The sequence below is a fragment of the Stegodyphus dumicola genome, chromosome 1, assembly GCF_044657685.1.
Source record: "Stegodyphus dumicola isolate Sdum_Otavi_A_Nest chromosome 1, ASM4465768v1".
NCBI classification, from domain to species: domain Eukaryota; kingdom Metazoa; phylum Arthropoda; class Arachnida; order Araneae; family Eresidae; genus Stegodyphus; species Stegodyphus dumicola.
The window spans coordinates 135,234,595-135,258,056 of record NC_140768.1 but is presented as its reverse complement, the minus strand read 5'-3'; the positions used below and the strand labels follow the sequence as shown (position 1 = coordinate 135,258,056).

At 30.8% G+C, this 23,462-nt stretch overlaps 1 protein-coding gene across 4 annotated transcripts in view; it reads right to left on the bottom strand.

Annotated features, from left to right (window-relative positions):
• The window catches only part of LOC118191000 (dipeptidyl peptidase 9), a 101,966-nt gene extending 79,736 nt beyond the window's left edge, over positions 1-22,230 (bottom strand). The window contains exons 1-4 of one of the 4 annotated variants that reach the window (XM_085821035.1): positions 22,028-22,230; positions 6,890-7,042; positions 5,097-5,194; positions 3,498-3,658 (exon numbers count right to left, since the gene is read on the bottom strand). Coding sequence is in view for 1 of the 4 variants with exons in the window: in XM_085821051.1 (XP_085677177.1) it covers positions 22,028-22,057 (30 nt within the window). In the remaining 3 variants the exon portion in view is untranslated. The remainder of the gene's footprint in view (positions 1-3,497; positions 3,659-5,096; positions 5,195-6,889; positions 7,043-22,027) is intronic. The other 3 variants (XM_085821027.1, XM_085821043.1, XM_085821051.1) reach the window with 3 other exon arrangements.
• Between the last annotated feature and the right edge of the window lie 1,232 nt (positions 22,231-23,462).

The window sequence follows — 23,462 nt, the reverse complement described above, 5'->3', positions numbered from 1 at the left end:
GTTAGGAAAGGTATTAGGTCTTTGTTTTTAACTGTCTTCTACAGCAATCATTTGTGTTAGTTTGTTTTTATCTCACGATGTTATATCTTTTTCTTGTGTTTTCAAATTCAAATCTGGCAAGTATTTTGTAATATTAATGATAAAACAAAGATCTCAGAGTTTTTATTCCAATTTTTGAAAAAACATGATTGTTGCCAAATGGTTACATTATGAAAAAAAAAAAAAAAAAAAAAAAAAAAAAAAAAAATTGGTAGGCAAATGTGTAATAACAATTTTATGTAATAATACATACCTTATAAACTTGTTCAAACAATTTTAGAACCTTGAATACATCAAAATAACAACAAACATAAAATCAAAATTTCGTAAATACAAATAATGTCCACACCCTACACATAACTCACAATAAATGACAGTTACCCCATTAGTGTTACATTGATACTTTCGAAACTATATACGTAAACAGTATGCATCCAATTGGTTACAGTATGCAGCAAGCTAAAATTTGTGTTTTGATTTGATTTGCATGACTAAATATGAGTAAGTTGCCAAATGGCAACTATATTTAAGGGCTAAAGAAAACTGGGAATGGCGAATATAAAACAAACTTAGTAGCTGACTCTGGAATTTAAAAAAAAAAAATACTTCATCAATTTCTTTGAGAAACAAGGAATCAATTTTAGATTCACGAGAAAAATCTAAATTTGCTAGAGGAAGGAAACGCATGAGAAATGCGTCCCAAGAAGACCTAGAAAAAGCCTCTAATGCTATGGTTCCAGGAAGCTAGATTTCAAACTTTTCCGATAAATGGATACCTACTGCAGACAAAGGCTGAAATGGAAAGTCAAACGGGTATTGAATATTTTAAATGGAGTGATGGATACCTTTCTCGATTTTAAGTTAAGGTATAATGTTTCTTATCAAACTGTATGTGGCCAAAGCTCTGATGTAAGTGAAGTCATATGCACTTATTTCAGTAGGAAACTGCCATGACTTTTCTCTACTTACCTGCTGAAAGATATTTTTAATGCAGATGAAATTGCATTTTCTTATCAACTCTTGCCAAACAAGACATTACATTTAAAAAAGGATGCTTGCGTAGGAGGTAAAAGCAGTGAACAGAAGATTACAGCTTTAGTCTGTGCTAATATGAATGGGAACAAAAATGTTAAACTCTTAGCGATTGGAAAGTCCAAGAATCTACTGTGTTTTAAAGGAATTCAACACTGCCAGTTGATTATGTATCTAATACAAAAGTATGGATAATATATTTTCAGTGACTGGTTAAAAGGAACAGATAAAGCAGTTTTGGGGGGAAAACCAAAACATTTTGTTATTTGTGGAAAACGGAACCTGTCATATTAGCCTTCCAGAACTGAATTCCATACAGGTTGAATATTTGCTGCCAAACACAACTGTGAAGCTACAATTAATGGATCAAGGAATCATCCAGAATCTTAAAACAAATTATCGTACAAGACTTACAACAAATAATTTTTTCTTAAGATTGTGGCTAAAACTACGACATTACTCTGCTGACAGCAACAAATTATCTATATACCACATAGGATGCTGTTAAAGAAAGTGTAATTAGTAATTGCTTTCATCATGCTAAATCCATGCATGCCAAAGAGAACAATCATATTGAAGAATGTGACGATACTGATACAGCTTTTTCCTGAATTCAAAAAATTTAAATGTGATAAAATTACTTTTTCTGATTAGGTAAGGGTAGATAAAGACTTGGAAGTTTGTTTAAAACTCAGCAATGATGACATAATAAAAACTATCCAAGAAGAAGAAAAAGAAAAGACCTTTTCAAATTCAGAAAAGAATGCAGAGACTGTTAAGTGTCCTAATAATTCAGCCATAATGGACTCTAGAAAAACTGAAAGCATTTATTCAGACTGAATGTTCCAATGTGTGTATTTAATTATGGCAAAGCACACTAGGGCTATCTGTCTAAGGAAGGGATGCCTTCGTGGAGGACTTTCTAGGGGAAACTGGCTCGTATACACATTACACATGGGGAAAACCCCGAAAACACCCATGCGGCCAGCCTGTTCGCGGGATTCGAACCTTGGACTGAACTACCTGTGTTCAGCGACTTACCGTTCGGCCGCTGATGGGCCGAATGTTCCAATGAAATATTTATTTCAAATTGAGAAACTGAATGAAAAATGTAGGCATAATAAACAAAACTAAACATTTATTTTACAGCTTTTCCCAAAAGTGTAATTCATATGTTTAATTAAAGTTTATTTTCTACTGCACATCTTCTTCACTTTATGATTAAGATAAGTCTTTATTGCTTTTTTAACAGGTTTAATTTTAGATAGCATATTATAACATATTTTCTGGAGTTATACATACTAGGAGAATTTTCTTCTTCAGTGATATACTTTTAAAGCTATATTTTCTCTTATCATCAGATAATTCAAACTCTTTTCTGAAAATCTTTGAGTTTAAATCAACGAGCATCTACTGTACATTTAAAAAAAAAAATTACCATTTTAAAATTAAAAAAGAGAAACTCCAGTTCATAAAGGAAAAGAAAGTTATATGTATAGCAGAACACAGAATTTATGAAAATCATAAACATAAATAACAGATGCACTTTTTAAAACCAGATAACATACATAAACAGATGCACATTTTAATTTATTTACTTATCTAATGCTATCTTTTCATAAAATCAAAATACCAGATTACATGCAAAAATGCCAAACTCCTTAATAAAAGTGATTTCTATCAGGTCAGATTGTAGAGTCATTAGGTTAATTGGAAGCAGGAAAGATGAAAAATTAACAACCGCCTTCGCTGGGAATCGAACCACGGACCTCTGGAATACCTACCCAGCGTGCAGAACCACTACACCACGAAAATATGCTAGGGAAGTAGGAAAAATACCTTATATACTCCCCTTTTTAAAGGGCGACTAGGGTTTTAGGGGACCTAGTCGCCAAATCCTGGATGCGGAGAATCATCATCCACAACCCTTTTAGTTTGGGCGCCATAGAGTCATTAGGTTATAATTGGAAGCAGGAAAGATGAAAAATTAACAACCGCCTTCACCAGGAATCGAACCACGGACCTCTGGAATACTGGCCCAGCATGCAGAACCACTACACCACGAAGGCATGGTAGGGAAGTGGGAGAAATGCCTTATAAGATCAAAGCAATGAAACACGAAGTTAACATTGTGAAATCTTAATTGCTTAAATAGCAAATTAAAAAATCAATTTATGTGAATTAAAAATTACTAGAATTTAAGGGACAACACAATTCTGTCCTACAGTCCATAAAACTCCAAACAGACGTTGATATCACACAATAAATAAAAGACTAATTCAAAAGTGATAACTTAAAATATAGAAAAATTTAAGTATTGGATGCATCTACTATTTGCTTAGTCTGCTGATACAGATTAGTTATTTCAAAATGTACTGAATGAAAGTAATTGGAACTGTATAATTTCATGTAGCAAAATACTTCACCTTTCAAACGCTTTGAGTCTGCACTTGGGACAAAGTTTCTTCTAAACTTTATTTCAGAATCTGAATTAATGGAAGCCACAATTACAACTTTTTCTTGAGTAAATCACAGTAATAAATATTTGATGCTTGTCTTTTTATGAGAAAATCTGCACAATAGTCTCCTAGGAAAAAAGGGGAAAATTAATAAATACATCAGATATTAAACTTTGAATAATACATTATTTCACACTTTCAAAACACAGTTTTTCTAAAGTACATGCTTATGCATAGTTTGAAAACTAAATTTCTTAGAACCTCCCCTTGTTTATATTAGTGAATTTACTGAATATTAGAAACATACACTTTTCAGTTCAACAACGTTAGCCTTCTTCATATATTCTTTTACCCTCTGAGTGGCATGGCTTTTTGGATCCGTTAATGAAGACTTCTATTTAAGCACCATTTATTAGCTAAATTTGTAGAATTACTTAGTTTAGTCTCTGTTTTCATAAACTTCCATTACTTAAGATGATATTTACATCATTAAAGAAAAAAAGTATTTTAAATTATAAGCTAATATACACTAACTGACAAAAAATTTCCTGACGGGATAAAGCCACTCATATCAAGAATTGTAAAAAACTGAAGACTTAAATTATCTAGTTTTAAAGCTGATTTAAATATACAAGTGACAGATTAACTCATTAGTTTACTGATAAGAGGTAAATTATATGTAATTGACTGAAAATAAATCTTCAGTTTTAAGACCTAAATAAATAAATATGGTTGTTCTGCATAAATACTTCTTTACATAAGCTTAAAATTATGAAAATTTATATAAAATGTTAAATTTAATTTTTTATTTCTCCTATTTCACAATGTTCATTACCCAGATACATTTTACATTCTCAATTAAATTTTCAGGTCATGAAATTTTATAAAAAGCAAATGCAGTTTGGCACTTGATCTTAGTTTATTTGATTATGGCAAAGAACTCGAAGGCTATCTGTGTAAGGGAGAGATACCTTCGTGGGGAACTTTCTAAGGAAAACTGGCTCCTATACAGGTTACACATGGGAAAAACCAGGAAATACCCATTCAACCAGGACACTTGCAGGATTTATAGCTTGGAACAAACTACCAATGTTCAGTGACTTCACTACTCAGCCACTAGTGAGGCATGCATAATAAGGATAATGAAGAAAACTGATCACGGCACAAAATTTTTCATTATTAAACACTTCTTATAAGGTACAAGAAACCACTGTACAAAATATTGTCATTTCACATTTAAAGATAGAGTCAAAGTTGGAAATGTGGAGGAAAAATACAGAATTACAGGATCCTTCTGAGCAGATTTATTACAATAATGGCAACTTTGTTTTTAAACTAACCACCTTCCGGCCCAAACTTTTTCTAAAAATGGATTTCTGTTCAATGATGGAAATTTTTCAGTTACATAGTCTGATTTAAAGACTACAAAAATGCAAACAATAGCATAAATTTTAATAAATAGCTTCTTCAATAAACATTCTACATTGCTTAGTAAAATAAAACTATGTTAAAAATATTCAATCAATGAGGACAAATTCTACAATACCTAATGAAATAATTACAAACCTTGGAAATGGCAGATAAATTATAAAATGACATTATGGTTTCATCAGGAATTTTTTAGTTCCAAGTAAGAGAAAGATAAAAGGTTTTTCCTCCAATGCCTAAAAAATTTAAATATGAAATTATTATATGTAGTATATAAATAATTCATAGTTAAAATATATAGCATGATAATTGCAATATTTCGCTTAAAGTTCACCGCCTTCTATTGCATGTTTAATACTATTAGAATACCAACATAAAATAAAGTGGTCAAGAACTTGTAATTACAGTCAAAAGTCGTTAATTCGACACCCATTTATCCGGAATGATCTATAATCCGGACCTTAAAGCTACAAACTTTCTGTGCATGCGTCGCGTTGACGCATGCGCGTAAGACCTTTACCGCTGCGAATTTGCGTGTGAGCAAAATACGTTTACGAATGCGCATTTAATGTATAACGGACGGGATAAGCTAAGCTAAAATTATCTAATTATCTATTTCAGTTAATGTCGCAGATTGCGTTGTTCCTTAATCTTCGAATTGGATCCGGATTATTATTTTTTGCAGACTGTTAGAGCAATTTTATAAAAGTAAGCTTAAACTTTCGATTATGTCAAATAGAATTTCCGATATATATTTACTAATATGTAAAGGATATACAGTGCAAAAATATCTTTCAGAGTCCATTAAACAAAAAGTGGAATTGCTGCAAAAAATTGATAAAGGCATATCCTTTGTTTATCTAAACTTTAACATTTGTTTATCTAAACTTTGTTTATCTTTAACGCCGCAGCGGCGTGCAATGAATTGGAAGTTGATCTGTCAGCACTATCCTTATCTTAAGGGCAGATGTTTTTATTTTATTTGGCTTATAATTGCTTACTCAATGTAGTATTTCATCTCGATGTACTCCGTCTTTGATATGATTTAAATCAAATGCCTCGTCATTATAATCATTATAATTCGCTTCCGATAGCGAAGAAAGTGACAGAGGTTATTGAAAATGAATAAATTTCGATTGACAAATTAGTCGGTATTCTCAACACAGCAATTATAGGACTTGAACAGCGGAACTTTGTAACTGAACAAGAAATTATGTCTGTTTATAGAATTAAAGAGAATGTATTATCACATAAAAAACGAAGCAACTTAAACAACTTACATTGAAAGAAATGTTTAATAAAGTAAACAAATAAATATTAAGCTTTTTTTTGTAAATTTTGATACCCTTTAGATCATAATTGTTCTTTATTTCGTAAATTACGGTTTCATATTTTTAATTTTATAATTTCTGCATGCCATTTTACCAGATTTAAACTGATGATCTATAATCCGGAAAAATCGATAATCCGGAATCGCCGAAGTCCCGACGAGTCCGGATTAACGACTTTTGACTGTGTAACCAAACTGTTGAACTTATAATTTTAAACAAACTGTTTACTGTTCCTCTAAAACACAGTAAAGTTTCTTTTAAATTTTTTTTCATTCTAAGTGGTCAAGAACTTGTAATTATAACTAAACTGTTAACTTGTAATTTTAAACAAACTGTTTACTGTTCCTCTAAAACACAGTAAGTTTTATATATAAATTATAACTAATTATAATTTTAAAAAAACATTCTGTGAACAAATACTATTTGATACTGATTTAAGGTCTGATTTAATAATCATTTGTTTTTCTAATTTACATAACAATTGTATAAGTTTAATTTTTTTTTTTTTAATTAAAAAAGGAAAGAAAGAAAAACTGCAGCACCATACATTTTTTTTTTTTTTTTTTTTTTTTTTTTAAGAAATGTTACATATTTCTATACCTGCAAAATGTCAGTTTCCTTGGTAATTTTAGATCACTGAAGAGGTTCCAAAGTAAGTAAATGGTTTTGCATCAAATACCAACTTGTTTCAGTATATGGGAGCTGGACTCTGATATGCCTTGGTAATACATATGCTAAAATATTTCTGGAAGACTTTGATAAATAATATTATGCTAAGCATGATCATGGGAATATAATAAAAAATAAGCCCAATGCAGTATTTTGTGGTTTGATTTAAATATACATTGAAATTTCTATTAAAATTGAACTTATCTCTAAAAAAATGGAAGAAGAAAGAGCAACTGTTCAGCATAAAAATAAAGAACATTTAAAATATATCAGTGAGTTGTTCAAAATTTGAATAATGCTATTATGATTAGTTATTAGTAGACACAGAAAGAATTTCAAATTTATTGTAGCTTCAAAAAAATTATATTTTTCAGCATTAATTTCAGTTAAAAAAAAAAGCTAGGTTTTAAGCATTTTAAAGAACGTTATGCTTTCATTTTTCTTGCCAAAGCAAAATTATTCAATTAAAATAGACAGCAATTTCTGTACCAAAAAAACAAGCTTTATGCAACAAAATAGGCAACATAAAAGTAAAGAGTATATCAGAAGTGTTTGTGGGACCCCAAAAAAATCCCCTGAAACTTTTACGGACTTACTACCGGCATTTTGGAGTTTCGAGAAGGGGGGGGAGAGAAATGAAAAATTACAATTATGAAGTATTGAATGACCTAATTATAAAAGTTCAATGAATTACTTTTTTTGCAAAATTAATAACCATAAATTTTCAAACATATAAACTACTACATTTTATGTAAATACTTTAAATTACCTGAATTAATTCTTTAAAAAATTCTGATACCACTGCTGCTTCTTGCCTAGAGAGAGATCTGCTGATCAGAACAAAGCTGAAAGCCTCATGTACGCATGGTTGGCAAGTTTGGAAAGTTAGTTCTTCATGTAGCTTCGTGTAGAGTTCCTGGGGTTTTAACCCAGTTAATATACTTTAAGGTTCCAGTAAGCCACTAAAGCACCAGATGTGATAAGCTGCTTTGTATTATTTTAAGTCTCACTAAATGCAAAGTTTTACATTAATTTTTACACTTTTGTGCTGTCTCTTCCGACCACGTTAAGGATTAATGAAAGGCAATAACTCCCTTTAATATGCAGAGATAACTCTTAAAATGAGCAGTTAGTTACAAATTAAAGTAAGCAGTTAGATACCCTTAGTTATTATAGATTTACATAGCCACTATTAAATTATATTTATTTTAAAACATATTTGTTAAAAAAGCCATATTAGAATACACATAATTTATGACATTCATTCTTAAACAATATTAGGATAATTACACATTAAAAGCTATAAAACATTTATGTTCTGTAGCAACAACACTCAACAAAATATTTATGCACTTTTTTAATTTCAAACCTTCCCAGACATTTTGGCTAATTTATATAAATTTCCTTCTCTTTAAGCATTTTTTCTAACAATTAGACATTTGTTTCACTGCATAAACCAATGTTTCCACTAGTTTCTGCAGGGGTGTTTGTGGGACCCCAAAAAATCCCCTGAAACTTTTACGGACTTACTACCGACATTTTGGAGTTTCGAAAAGGGGGGGGGGAGAGAAATGAAAAATTACAATTATAAAGTATTGAATGACCTAATTATAAAAGTTCAATGAATTTATTTTTTTTGCAAAATTAATAACCATAAATTTTCAAACATATAAACTACTACATTTTATGTAAATATTTTAAATTACCTGAATTAATTATTTAAAAAAAGTTATCTAATTTCTGCTGCCTTTTTTTTTATTTTCTGATGTTTGTGGGCTTGTCTTTCTTTTGTGGTGAACTTCATAATTACAGGAAGGTTGACTTTTATTTTCCTCATTTACAGTTGAAGAAATTAAGAAATTTCCTCGAGAACTGCACATGCAGAGGTAGAAGCAGTTTGCTTTTCTGCTAATGTAGAAGGTTTTTCAGAGACTTTTATAGGTAACTCATCTGAAATACATCTGAAATACAAGTCCTCTTGATATGTTTTCCAACTTCTGTTCATATTCAGTAATAGATCTTTGTGAATTGGATCAGTCATTGGATTTTTTGAACCATATTTTTCACATAAGGTTTCTTTAGAAGCCATTAAATCATATTTAATAGTCTGCACTGCATCTAGGGAATCAATCTTAAGAGAGGTTCTATAGTCAGTGACAAGTGTATCCATTAAGTTGAATGCACTTTCCACTAATGGGCCATGGAAGCAGATAAGGCAGGTTTTGACCAATTTAGTCAATGTAGGATACTTATAATCATTTGTGAAATCATCTTTTGAATTAAAAACTTTAGACCAATATTTATCAATTGTACACTTGACTTGATTTCCACTTTCATCAGATGTGTAGAGCATTTCTTTGGTGATATCAATATCACTCTGGTATAACCTTATTTCAGCTTCTACTTTTGACTTTTCATTATCACTAAAAATATGGGACATAAAAGATGATAATTTTTCAAAAACTAATATTGTACTGGTTTTACCTCTTAGCTCTGGATCTAATGCTGTAAAACTAATTAGATATGAATTTTTAAGGGGTAATTTCTGTTTCATATGCTGTGCTGTATTAGTAAAAGCTTTCATCAGAGAAATTTGGAATTCTTTTGCTTTTGGATGATTTTTTGATAATTTCTTCAGGAGAGTAGAAGCTTCTGCACCAGTAAATATTACTTTCCTAGGTAGATGGAATTCTGGATTTGTGACATCAACCTTTAATAAATCATTATAAGATGTGCACTCTATATTTTCTGGCTTCATAAAAAAAGAGAAAAATTTTGCCATCAATTTATAAATACTGGAATGTATTAAATGAAGCATTGGTTTTTTTGTTTCAAATAATTTAATATATGTGTTGAACTCTGGTAATACTGCTGAATATAATGCCATATGCAATAAAGTTTTCTTTTGCATAACAAATAACCCATTTAGTATTCTTTTTTTCCGAGCTAAAGCATCCTTTGTGAGTTGTTGGGAATACAAGCAAGAATACACCCCTTCAACAATTTTTTTCTCAGCTGCAGAAATATTTCTTTTATTGTATACAGTTTCAACATAAGAAAAATAATTCCCTTTATCAGTATTATCCAAGTAGTGAAAATAAAATACAATAAGAGCATCCCACAGATCTTTGATTCTTTCTAAAACACATAAAATGTACACCCACCTATGGTCTGGTCTCTTCAAGGGCTTAAGTTTTTTAATGGCAAGGGATTCACAGATTTTGAAAAAATTTTTCTTTTACTGCAGCTTTTCATATCAAAATAGATGTCATCAAACAAATCTTCTAAGTATCTATCAAAACATGAAGCAAATTTTTTTGCACAGTTATTAGCTGTGTGACATGTGTCACCATCAATGTCTAATAAGTGGGGTGCTTTGTTTGATCGTAGTCTGGTTTCAACACCCTTTTTTTTTCCACGCATGGTGTTACATGAGTCCATTAATACACTAATTAAGTTTGCCCATGGAATATTATCTTCAATAGTATTAACAACTGCTTTAAAAACAGCTTCTGAATTGCAAGATTCCATCTTTAGAGATTCAAAATGATGAACTACAACTTCATTTTGATTGTTGTCATAACACTGCACCAATATTGCCAGTATACTTTCTTGAGCATTGCTAGTACTTTCATCCAAATTTAGAGAAAATGGAGTCTCCTTTAAAGTTTTAATGATATTTTCCTTAATAGTTTTTGCGAGCCCATATTTCATCTTATAACATGCAGTAGTCCTGGACATTTCCAACGAGTTTAGTGCCGTCTGATCGCGGCTCAACTGTTTGCAGAGTTCAATTAAATTAGGATCTACATTGAAAGAAAGAGAATTCTCGGCGATGAACGAAGTTATTAATACCTCTTGGCGTGCTTTTCTTGTCACTATATCCAATGGCCGAGCATCAGTCTCCAGTAAGTCATCAGTATTTTTTGAATTAGCATAATTACTTAAAGTCATTGTATGTCTAATGCACTTTGAATATTTTAGAATGATTTGTGAAAGCCTTGAATCCTTCCCCACCATACTTCAGCAGTGAGTTACAAAAAACACAATATGCTTGTCCAGCAACATTTATTTTCTTGCACCATGTGCCGATGGTATCCCCATTACCATCTCTCCGTTCAATCCAATTCCACCTAAATGCATTCCGGACACCTTCTTCTAATTGTATAATATCACTATTTATATCGAGAAATTTCATAGTGAAATCCTTTTGCGTACATAAATAAAAAAGTATTTCAATAAACGAAACGAAAAATTTACACGTGCATCAATAAATGAAACGAAAATTTTACACAGCGGAGAAAAAAAGTTGAGAAGCGATCAATGACAAATAGCTAATACGGCGAAAAATCCCCCTTCTCTACTTATTGGCGCCACGCCAGGAGAGATAACACCTTTGAACCCAGAGTCACGTGATCGCACATCTGGTCGAACGAAGTCTCTCCCTTTTTTTTTTCTGCCGCGCCTACTTGCCGAAAATAATCCAGAAGAGAATGTCCGAGAACCGGGGGAATGAGTCATAACTCGCAATAAGGAAAGAACAAAAAATAAGTTTTTTCTCCCTTTTCACGCATTATCACTGCCTTAGGTGAAAGAAAGGAAAAGTTTTCACCACACACACTGACCTTGAGTTTTCTGCTTTCAAAGCAAACAAAATTACCCAGATCAAAATAAATAATTCATTATTATTCCTACTTCCTTTTGAACGACGATCCCCGGAGGATCAAGGTTCAAAATCCCCGGAGCAGCAACACCCCTGGTAAATTTATTTATTTATTTTTAAAACAAAGAATGGAAAAGTCTTAATTTCAAAAAATTTCTTTTAAATAATTTTAAAGAATGTTATGCTTTCATTTTTCTTGCCAAAGCACAGCAATTTCTGTACCAAAAAATAAGCTTCATGTACCAAAATAGGCAACATAAAAATAAAGAGTATATTTATTTATTTATTTTTAAAACAAAGAATGGAAAAGTCTTAATTTCAAAAAATTTCTTGAATAAGCTAAGAACAAAAAAAAAAAAAAAAAAAAAGAAAAAAAAAAAAGAAAGAAAGAAAGAAAAGAAAAGAAAAGTCAAAATATTAGTATTCTTTCTTAAATGTTCTCTAATGAAAAATGAAAATATTCTCTCTATCACACGAATATACAATTAAAAATAGATTTTCTAAGATGAAAGTTTAAAAAAAAATTATGAGAAAAAATTTCATCATGCATTAAATGTCATATATTTTTACATTATATTTCTCTTCTTAGAAATGACATGATAATCAGACATACTCTTCAATAAAAAAATTGAATTAAATGCACAAACTATGATTAAATTTACAGACAAGTCAATAGAAGCTCTGCAGTTAAATAAATATTATATATGCATTTGAAACAAAACTCCTGCACAATGAACATTTCACATAAGAAATGCATGCATGGATCAAAAAATGTTCCACATAATGAATGCAGTCCCTGCATTACAAATAACATGTTGCTTTCATCATTCATTTTAATGAAGAACATTTTCGGTTGTCATGACATGCAGATACAAAAGAGAATTCGTACACTACTTCAGAATTACTCTAAAGACGTGGGAAAAACATCCTAAACAACGTTTTGAAATGTGAGTTTTCCATAAAACAAAGTTCAGCGGCGCAAACAGAAAAGGACAACTCAATCTTCAACCTCCAACGGAAAACCCAGAATAGCAAGACTAAACTGAGCTAAAATGGCGTATAACTGTATATATGTATAAAGTATGTAAATACTTTTTACAACAAATGAATTAAGCATTTTCAGCCAGAGCCGTGCCTACATATTTTTCACTTGAGGCAAAGTGGTAAATGTGTGCCCCTGTATACAATGCAAGATTATTTATTTACCTATTTGTGGGGTGGGGGGAGAATACATGAATAATACTAAATGATGTTTGAAAACATAACATTATACAATATTGATTGTTTAAAAGTTTTGGTTTTTACATTTATTAAATTCTTTGTTGCATTTATTAGATTATTTGAAATTTATTAATTATGACTTTAGAAAATTCTCGTCTTTGTGAAACATTAGTTCTAAATTTCTTAGTTTATGTCTTTAATACATATGGAACAAATTAGCTATATTAACTATTTCTAGTGAAAATACAATATTGTTTAGAGTAATATTTAATTATAACTTTGTATATTCCATAAAGTGAAACATATATAATGATTAACAATTCTGAAATGAAAAACATTAAAAGTATGCTTTTTGAAAAATGGAAAATAATATTAAGTATAAATAAAATATCTGCTCAAAAATTTATGGCATAAACTTTTCAAGCATACTTATAATTTAATATTTCTTGCTTGTAAAAAAGCAAAATCATCAATAATTGTTTCAAAATCTATTTGATTACTTAACTCATGTTCTATGAAGAGAATGGCCATGTTTGAAAGTTTTTCTTAGCCTAGTGAAGATCTCATATAGTTCTTTATTATTTTAAGTTTGCTAAAGCTACTTTCGCCACTAGCTACAGTAATTGGCAATGTTAAAAAAATTCTTAATGCTGCTTCCAAATTTGGATAAGACTGAACTAAATTATAATCATTTTTAAAAGTTCTAAGCTTGTAGCTGCTTTTGTGTCCAGAATTATTGAAATAGCATGGTTGTATTTCATACAATTTGGATATTTAAGTGCTGAGTTATAAGCTGCTGCCTTTAAATTACTTTAATCTAATGACATAAATTGTTTACCAGTTAGAAACTAAAAATCGGAAGAGATTTCATTTAACCTTTAGCATCACCACTTTAATTGGGATATATTAAAACGTCGAACACTTCTTCAATTTCAATAAAAATATATTTTTTTGATAAACTACAATTTATACTAATTGATTCCTCACAATTTGATTTATTAACTTTTCGTTTTCGTTTCTCTTCAAATTCTGATGATATATCTCCAAAGCTGCAGTTTTACATTTTTCAAAAATGCGTTGAGAAATATTTTCTCTCATTTTCTGTAATGAGAGACATAGTCCCTCTATTAAGTGTGCGGCTTTATAGACAGTTATACTTTTTGACTGCAAAGCTTTATTTACTTTTTTGATTTCTTGCAATATTAAATTCCATGCAGATAACAAACATAAAAATTTTAAATCGATTTATTTCAAAATGCTGTTATTTTCAGCCCATTTGTGATTTAACGTCATATCTTTCAATAATCTATGTACTTCTGTTACTTGTAGATCTAATTCTTCAACAGCATTTGCTCTTGATGACCATCATGTATCTGTATGACCTTTTAATGTTGTTTTCAAAACGGACATAAGTGCATCCCATCTACTCGTTGAAGATACAAAAATATTATAAATCCTCTGTACAGTGCCAAAACATATTAACATATTTCAATTTGTTGAAAACAAGGAAAAAATAGCAAAAAAGAAAATCTGAAAGGTTTCAAATTTTAAATTATGTCCAAAGGGGCATTTTGTTAACATTGTGTGTGTTGCCTTTATTTATTAAATATCATGTTCTTCGCACCTAAACCACAAAATTTAGTTCATGAGCAATATCGCAAAATAATTTTAAATTGAGCATATCTTTGGAGTTTCCGATACACAGTCTCACAGGCTGCAGATTAAATGTTTTTTCTGTACAACGTTGCCATTGCATGCTTTGAAATTCTTGAGTTTGTTAATCAAAATACGTTAAAGTTTTACAAAATATGAAATTGATAATAAAACAAATTCCAAATTTCAAATTTGGACTTCCAGATGCCCAGTAGGATTACATCACTCAAAATTTGATGGCTCTAGGTACCGTTGTTTTATCACAATGCGAGAAACATACATACATTCATGCAGATTCTTCATTATTTAATTTCTTCAAATATAATATAGGGCGATAATATTTGGTGGCAACAGTTTGAAAAGTGAAACGGATATTCAGAGTGATTTGACACAAAATGAAAACTATATAGTCCCTCAGGGATAAAGCCCCTTTGGGTTAAATAGGAAAGAAAGAAAATGCAATAACTAATGATATGGTATATTTCATTTTCGATCACCCTTGTTTATTCATCGAATGCTATTCCAGAAGGCCTTTATGAAATTGCAAAATTCAGCAATTATGTCGTCGTCTATATTCAGTTAGTGGACTTTGTCAAATTTGTTGTGACTAAGTAAACATCTTAAGTCAAACTTAAAGCTACTTTCAATAACAAATTTTAATGTTAAAAAATATTATATACACAACTGTGAAAGCTCATGTCTTTTGAGAATAAATTAATGCTATTAGTTTTTCTTTTTCTTTATTAAGCTGGATTGTTTATAACACAAAATTCTTTTAATATTCACTCTTGTATTCCGAAAGTAAAAGTTAAAAATGATAATCTTTAAACATAAATTTCTGAATTTTTGATCGAATAGTTAATTTGGCACCCCTTCTATTTGTTCACCTGAGGCAAGTGCTTCACTTACCTCACCCTTGTCCCAGCCCTGTTTTCAGTAATAATTATATTTTTCACAATTAGCTGTGCCTGTTCACCCTTAATGTTTTACGATTTGGTACAATCTTTGGGTACATATAAAAACTGTTTCAAAACTTTCAAAATGTAGAGGGTAAAGAGATTAAATAGCCATTAACTTACATCCTTCTTTACAAAAACTAAACCAGCCTATTAAGAATAAAATGGAATTATATAAAACATAAAGCCTCTATTAGAGTAGGCAGTGCATGCCACCAGTTTTAAGCTTATACGCTAAAAGTAGCATATATTGTTATGGTGTGTGAGGGAGATTACTACAGAAGGGCAGAATGTTTTTAACTTTTTTTAATGCTAGTTTAGGATCACCAGCCTTGTAACAAGCAGAAGAGAATTAACAATTAAACAAAATACGAGTTATCTGAAGTACACTACTTTGATTTCATTCTTATCTAAACATCAAGATTGAAATTTTACACAATTTTTTATTTGTCTGTTACAAATGCTATGTCTAATGCAGTTCATGTCAGTTAAATTATTGGATTTAGAAATAAAAGAAGGGTACCTAGAGTTTGATGTCCTAGCCTCTTTGAGAGTGCAAATTAAGTTTTTGCAAAAATTCAAGGCTTGTAATTAATAAAAAAATTAAAATCAACTTTTGTTCTAAATTAACATTATATAACTGTTCAGTTCTTTAATTATTAATTTACTAAGTAATACCTTTAAGTAAGAGATACGATCAATAAAAAAAGTCACAGTAAGGCATGTCTGATTCAAAAACTTCCACGAAGCAAGGAACAAACAGTAGCTGAAAAATTGTGATGCGGCAGCTCCTCCTCATAAAAGTCTAATGAATTCAAGGTCAAGATCTTGTGATTATACTGTGAAGTGACATATATCTCTTGCTGAGAAGTCACAACGTATCCTAAACATGCTACACAATAACACAAGTCTTTCATTTGTTTACTTTTGGGATAGGTTTAAAAATTCTAAAATATTCAGTTACTTGCATATGCTTTTCAGTTAGATAAATGCCAGACAGATGGGTTTTACTTATATAATGCTTTAGCCAATTTCAAATTTGAGAACAGAAATTTAAAATTAACCAATCAAAATAATGCTAACCAAAGCTAAATCTTTCTGATTCAGATTTTCATCTTGGACACCTTGCACTCTCTTTCTTGCTTTTCTACTGCCAACTTGCCCATGTGTACTGCTCTTTCTTTTATCAAATATGTTTCAAAAATCTACAAGGTACCAATGCAGTACTTCAGGAACAAGTGCACTTATTATACCAATTAGAATAAAGAGATATTAGACTAGCAATGATTGCTCCATCTCTACATGCCAAACTCTGTCCCTCTGGAATCCAATTCTCCTGCTGTATTACCACCTTCTAAATTATTACATAGATAGATATGCTTACTCTTAATTAATCTTAATTTCTATTTAGTTTTTTACTAGTTACTATTTTAATCTTAATTTCTTAATCCGGACTCGTTAATACTTCGGCGAATCCGGATTATCGATTTTTCCGGATTATAGATCATCAGTTTAAATCTGGTAAGATGGCATGCAGAAATTATAAAATTAAAAATATGAAACCGTAATTTGTGAAATAAAGAACAATTACGATCTAAAGGGTATCAAAATTTACAAAAAAAAAAAAAAAAAAAAAAGCTTAATATTTATTTGTTTACTTTATTAAACATTTCTTTCAATGTAAGTTGTTTAAGTTGCTTCATTTTTTATGTGATAATACATTCTCTTTAATTCTTTAAACAGACATAATTTCTTGTTCAGTTACAAAGTTCCGCTGTTCAAGTCCTATAATTGCTGTGTCGAGAATACCGACTAATTCGTCAATTGAAATTTTTTCGTCTTCAATAACCTCTGTCACTTTCTTCGCTATCGGAAGCGAATTATAATGACGAGGAATTTGATTTAAATCATATCAAAGATGGAGTACATCGAGATGAAATACTAGATTTAATAAGGAATTATAAGCCAAATAAAATAAAAACATCTGCCCTGAAGATAAGGATAGTGTTGACAGATCAACTTCCAATTCATTGCGCGGCGCCGCGGCGTTAAAGATAAACAAAGTTTAGATAAACAAAGGATAAGCCTTTATCCATTTTTTGCAGCAATTCCACTTTTTGTTTAATGGACTTCGAAACATACTTTCACTTTGTAGATCCTTTACGTATTAGTAAATATATATCAGAAATTCTAGTTGACATAATTGAAAGTTCAAGCTTACTTTTATAAAATTGCTCTAACAGTCTGCAAAAAATAATAAGCCGGATCCAATTCGAAGATTAAAGAACAACGCAATCTGCAACAGTAACTGAAATAGATAATTGGATAATTTTAGCTTAGCTTATACCGTCCGTTATACATTAAACGCACACTCGTAAATGTATTTTTCACACGTGCACACGCATATTCGCAGCCGTAAAGGTCTTACGCGCATGCGCAGAAAGTTTGTAGCTTTCAGGTCCGGATTATGGGTGTTCGAATTAACGACTTTTGACTGTATAAAAAATACATTAAAAAAATGTTGAAAATTCCTTGGTTTTTTTTTTATTTACATGAAAATTCCCATGTGGTTTTTGTATTACCATGACGGAACATTACCTTTTTGCGCCAGAACTCAGTTTGGTGCTTTTCCTTGATAGTAGCATCAACAAGCACTAGTACCTCACTGTATAACCTTACTGTTTAGGATTTTACCTTTTAACAGATATTCTTTGGGGATAATACTACAGTAATCCCACCAGATACGAAGTATGACCTTGTTAGTCAAGCTGCACTTCACAACACTGCCGAAGGGCTCACCAGGCGTAAACTAACATCCTTTTTAGCCTGAGTTGTTGAAGTAAATCCACTTTTCATCACAAGTGACATCCTGGTCCAGAATTTTGTCCTTGTGTTGATATTTGAGCAGACCATGACAGGCCCGAACATGTTTATCCTTATCTGCTTGAGTCAGCTCATGCAGCACCCAGTGATTGAACTTGTACATTAAGGGTTAAAATTTACTCTGTGGCACCCCTTAGCAAATGATTTCTTTTTTGATGCCATGATCAGAGCCAGGAAGGATCAGCACCAATTTCAAGATGGTGCCGATACTTCCACCCACTACACAAAACCAAAACAATAAGTCAAAGACTTACAAAAACTCGGTGCCCCCATACACTTCGACCTATTTTCACTTTAAAAAAATCAGAGGCTTGCACAAATTAGGCATTGCGCACTGACTTTGTCCATGTACATCAATTTGTTTTCACTTAAACAAAATCAGGAAGCTAAAACAAAGTTAAAACTATCATGTTTCATCATAATTATTTGTTAACTATCATAAAACTATCATGTTTTAACTATCACCAGAAAAAATTCGCCACTGTCTTAACACACAAAGACAAACAAATAACCAAAAATATACAAACAGAAAGGAATAAATAACCAAAAATACACATTTCCTAACATAACATTAAACATCAATTTTACATTCCTAACATTAAACAATATTTTCCTTTATCATTTCACCTGTCATAAATATTTGCTCTTACATTTTCTACCTAGGAAAATGAGAAATACAGTCAAGAGAATGTGGAGCAGGATAGAAACAACAACCAAGTTATTTCTAATAAAAGGCTGCTGTACTTCACTGAACATACAGATTGCAGCATTATCATAAAAAATATTACTAGTCTCCAATGGCTCAAGAGTCTTAGAATCATCGCCTCGTCCATGTTTAACATACCAATGAAATAACTTGCACTCATTATTTATCAAATTCTCGTAAGTTTCAACAGTGTCTCCAGTGGTCAACAAACAAGATCAGGTTAATCTTTGGTTTATGGTAACTTGGCGATTTTTTGGCGACCAACCCTGCTACAGCAACCTGCTAGTTTTTGTTTGGACGCCCTTTTGTTTTCACGAAGTAAAGGCATGTTTTTTTTTTTTTTTACTCAACATTTTTTTCCAACAATCTGCTAGCCGAATCACGCTTTATGGTAGAACTTTTATGTAACAAAAATACTTAATCATGACAAAGATTAGATGCAAAATTGGGACAAAGTGCATAATCGCACACTGCTTGCCGCATTTTTAAGAATTGCACATACACGGTATCATCCATGTACACGTCGACCTATTTTCACTTGAAAAAACATCCCAGAATTGCACAAAAATGGCATTGCGCACACTTTTGACTTTATTCATGTGCACTGCTAAAGTCCTAGCTGGTAACCTTTATCGCCTTACCAAAATGTCGCCAAACTACCTGTTACCATATTCCAAAGATTAGCCCAAGATCACCTTTGAGTTTACACTGCTTCTGCCTGGGTGCAGTTCGTTAATTTATGCAGATGATTGTTTTTTTGATTGTAAACAGTTATTTCATTTTTGATTGTAAACAGTTATTTCTTCTAAACGATAAATTAGTTTTTATTCCACGGAATTTCACATTTCAAGATATTTTGGTATACAACAAGCCTCGACATATTTAATTTAACAGTGATTTTTCTGCATAACAAGGAAATATGCACATCTTTATAGATGCACAGAGAAGTTTTGTATTGTTCTGAGATCATTGGCCTATACCACTTCTCTCTAGAATACCAATAAATTTGCCATAATCTAATCCCCAATGCACACTGCTCCCAAGCAATGCCCATATGTTAAGTTGCCCTTTAGTTAAAAAATTAACATTTTAAGAAGACATTTAAAAATGATATAAATGCTGAGAGCTTAGAACTGAATGTAATGCAGATCTCAACTATCTGGAGATAGATGACACAGATTGGTTTGCAACTTTCAGCAGAATAAGTTTGGAATTTTTTATAAGAGTATGTATTTCTGCATCATGTATCATAAAAGTCAAATCTTTTAGAGATTTCTAGTCCTATACATTAAGGTCTTGATCTAGTTCAGAGATCTTTAAGTCTCTTAGTTAATAAAGAAAGTAAAACTGCAATGAAAAACAAAAATCAGAAAAACTGATTCTTAGTCAAGTCAAGAATCATCAACACTAAAACTGACATGAAAAGATATAGAATAAATTATAAAACTGCATTTACCAGAAATTTATAAATTAATATTATGAAATTATTTCAGACATAAACTTTTATATTTCAGATCTCTGTTATTTCAAAGTACATAAAAAATGTTCAATAAAATTAATGCTTTTACTTACCAAATATCATTTTATACGTAACATCATTAATAATCAACACGAAATAGCAAAATATAATTTCAAGAATTATTTCCTTTCTAATTTGTCTAATAATTACAATATACACATAATGCTATTTCCGAAAACAAAAGTCCTTTCAGATCAAGACAGAGCAGAAACACACCAAAGCAAAACATAAACTTAGTAAAGCAACAGCCTTGTGTTTAGCACAGATTTTAGTCAAGACTATTGATTTTGAAGGCAAACAGGTACAGGTCCCTCTTCATCAGGAATAAAGAAATCTCCCAGAAATTGATAGTCTTGATTAAAATCTATGCCAAACACAAGGCTGCTGCTTCACTAATTTTATCAGATTAAAAGGACACAAAAAATGTGCAATAAAGTATAACTACGGCGACCATAAGCACAAACATGCATGCATTACTTGCACCAATTTATTGACGAAATAGGGTGGATAAAACACGAATCATTTAGTAGGAATTTTCTCCAATCTTATATTTCCCTGTTTATTTTCACTACATTCAAAGAGCACAGATTAATTCAAAAATCAGAAAAACTAGTAAAGTAATGAAAAAATAAATGAAGATAATATACTGATTATCATTTGTAATTAACTGTTTAATTTTGTGCATTTATATGTTTATTTACATATATAATAAATATTGTATAACAAGTGTTATTATAAGCATTTAAATAATATATTTTATTGTATAATTTTAATTACAATGAATTCTAATATAATAATTTCATTTCATAATAAATAATAATATAATAATTATATACCTTTTTTTAATCTCTGAACTAAATTATATGTACATTGACATACACTGAAAAATTCTTAATTATTAGTTATAACAATTATATGATAATAAATTATTATTAGTTATTTATGTAATTATAATTATTATATTAAAGTTCTTTTTGATTTTTTGGAAAAAAATCTGTATGCATTATACATAGTTGAAGTTGAGGAGGAAACCAAATTTATTTCAGGAAAAATTTCCTTTACAATTCCTTTGCTTAATAAAAAGAAACATGCATACACAAAAGTGCAATTGGGTAATTTTATAAAAATCGATGGATGAAAATACTTCCTCTATTATAATATACTGACATTTTAATAAAACACTGCTAATATCGTAATTCTATAGAAGATAAGATTTACTTATTTAAATTGTAAGAAACGCTGGTTATTTGTTACAGCATAAGGCAGAAAAACTACTTTCAAGTTGAATGACGACGAGTCATTCTAACCTAGCATTTCTTACAGCCTATTTCTTTCCCAATATATGATTAATTCATCATATCGTGCGTCATATTTAACTTGTCATTTCAAATATTCAGAGGTTTAGCTAGTTCTACGTATTATAAATGCTTAAAACAATTTGTAAACAACATAAAACTGGTCAATGTACCTCAATAATTATGCGATCAAAGCACGTCATAGCTGTCTAAAAATTGCATAAATATACAATGATATAATAAGATAAAGCTTTATTTCTTTTTTACGTAAAATAAAAATAATCATCATTTTAATCACTTCATTTAATCTCAGTTCCGACCCACAACAAACTCAGACCGCGGCACAGCCGAACTTAGCTGCGACTTCTCTCCTAGTTGCCAATCCATGATTTGTTTGATTATAAAACCACTCCAAGCAGAAATGAAAAAAAAAAAAAAAAAAAAAAAAAAAATCAATTCTGAAATTTATTTATTTTATATGTGAAAAAGTTAATAAGATGAATGATTATTGCAATAATTTTATTCAGGTTAAGTGTAATGTAATAATAAGCCGTTTCTTCCTCATTTAGCGTCATGGCTGTTTGCCGAACAATGTCCAGGTATAGTGTACTAGAAGATAGTACACTTTAGTCCAGGCAAAGAATATACATAGACTTTCTTCGGTCCAGGTTAAATGTATTGAACAATGAAATTGCTGTCGAGTGAGAACATAGAGTGAAAGTTTCAGAAAGTAGTGCTTCCCTTTACTCTGCGCCACCATTTCCAGGTGAACACCACCACGACGGCTAGCTTTACATGTTTCATTCGTAAGAGAATTGCTATGTGGCCGTATTTTTACGCTTAGAACGTTTGTCATTCTTCAGCATTTAGAAGCACTTCTGCTACTTCGTACTAAATTCGAAAGCAATTATTTACTCAATACAGGTAGGTCTCTACAGACCAGGGGCCCTAGTCTGGACACCGTCGAGATAGAAGAACGGGTCGCTTTTTTGCGATCTACTCGACAGAGAGCGAGTCTGGTGTCATCGTCTCGATCATTACAGAGATCGACGCGTCGGAAATTTTTCCGTCAGCTGAACAGCTGCCGTTTAAAAGTTTCTGACTGTCGTTTTAGAGCTAAACTGAGGACGGCGGAGGTCACGGATTGTTTTTGAAAGTGTACGTAATAGATATTTTAATTTCTTCAGATTTGTGAAAAACTCGAGTATTTCGAAAGAAATAATTTCGATAGAAATGACGCATTTGATGCTGACGATTCTACATTATTTATTTATTCTACATTACCAAAGCCTTAATTAAATTTTAGTGAAAATAATATATTTGGTGTTTTCCTATTTCACATATAAAGAAGGGGTGCATACTTTTAATTTAAAATTTTTTGAACTCCTGTATAAAACAAGTTAAATTCCTGTATAATTTTCGGTTAAATTCTTGTTCATATTATAATGCAAGATTTATAATTAGTTATCAGATTTTTTAATGTGGTCTACTTTTAGATATTACATCAGTTTTGTGTATATTTATTCAGATCAAAAAAGGGCTTAGTTTTGGTTTTATGTAATTACGGCAAAGCCTCGAGGGCTATCTGCCTAAAGTGAGGCTTGCCTT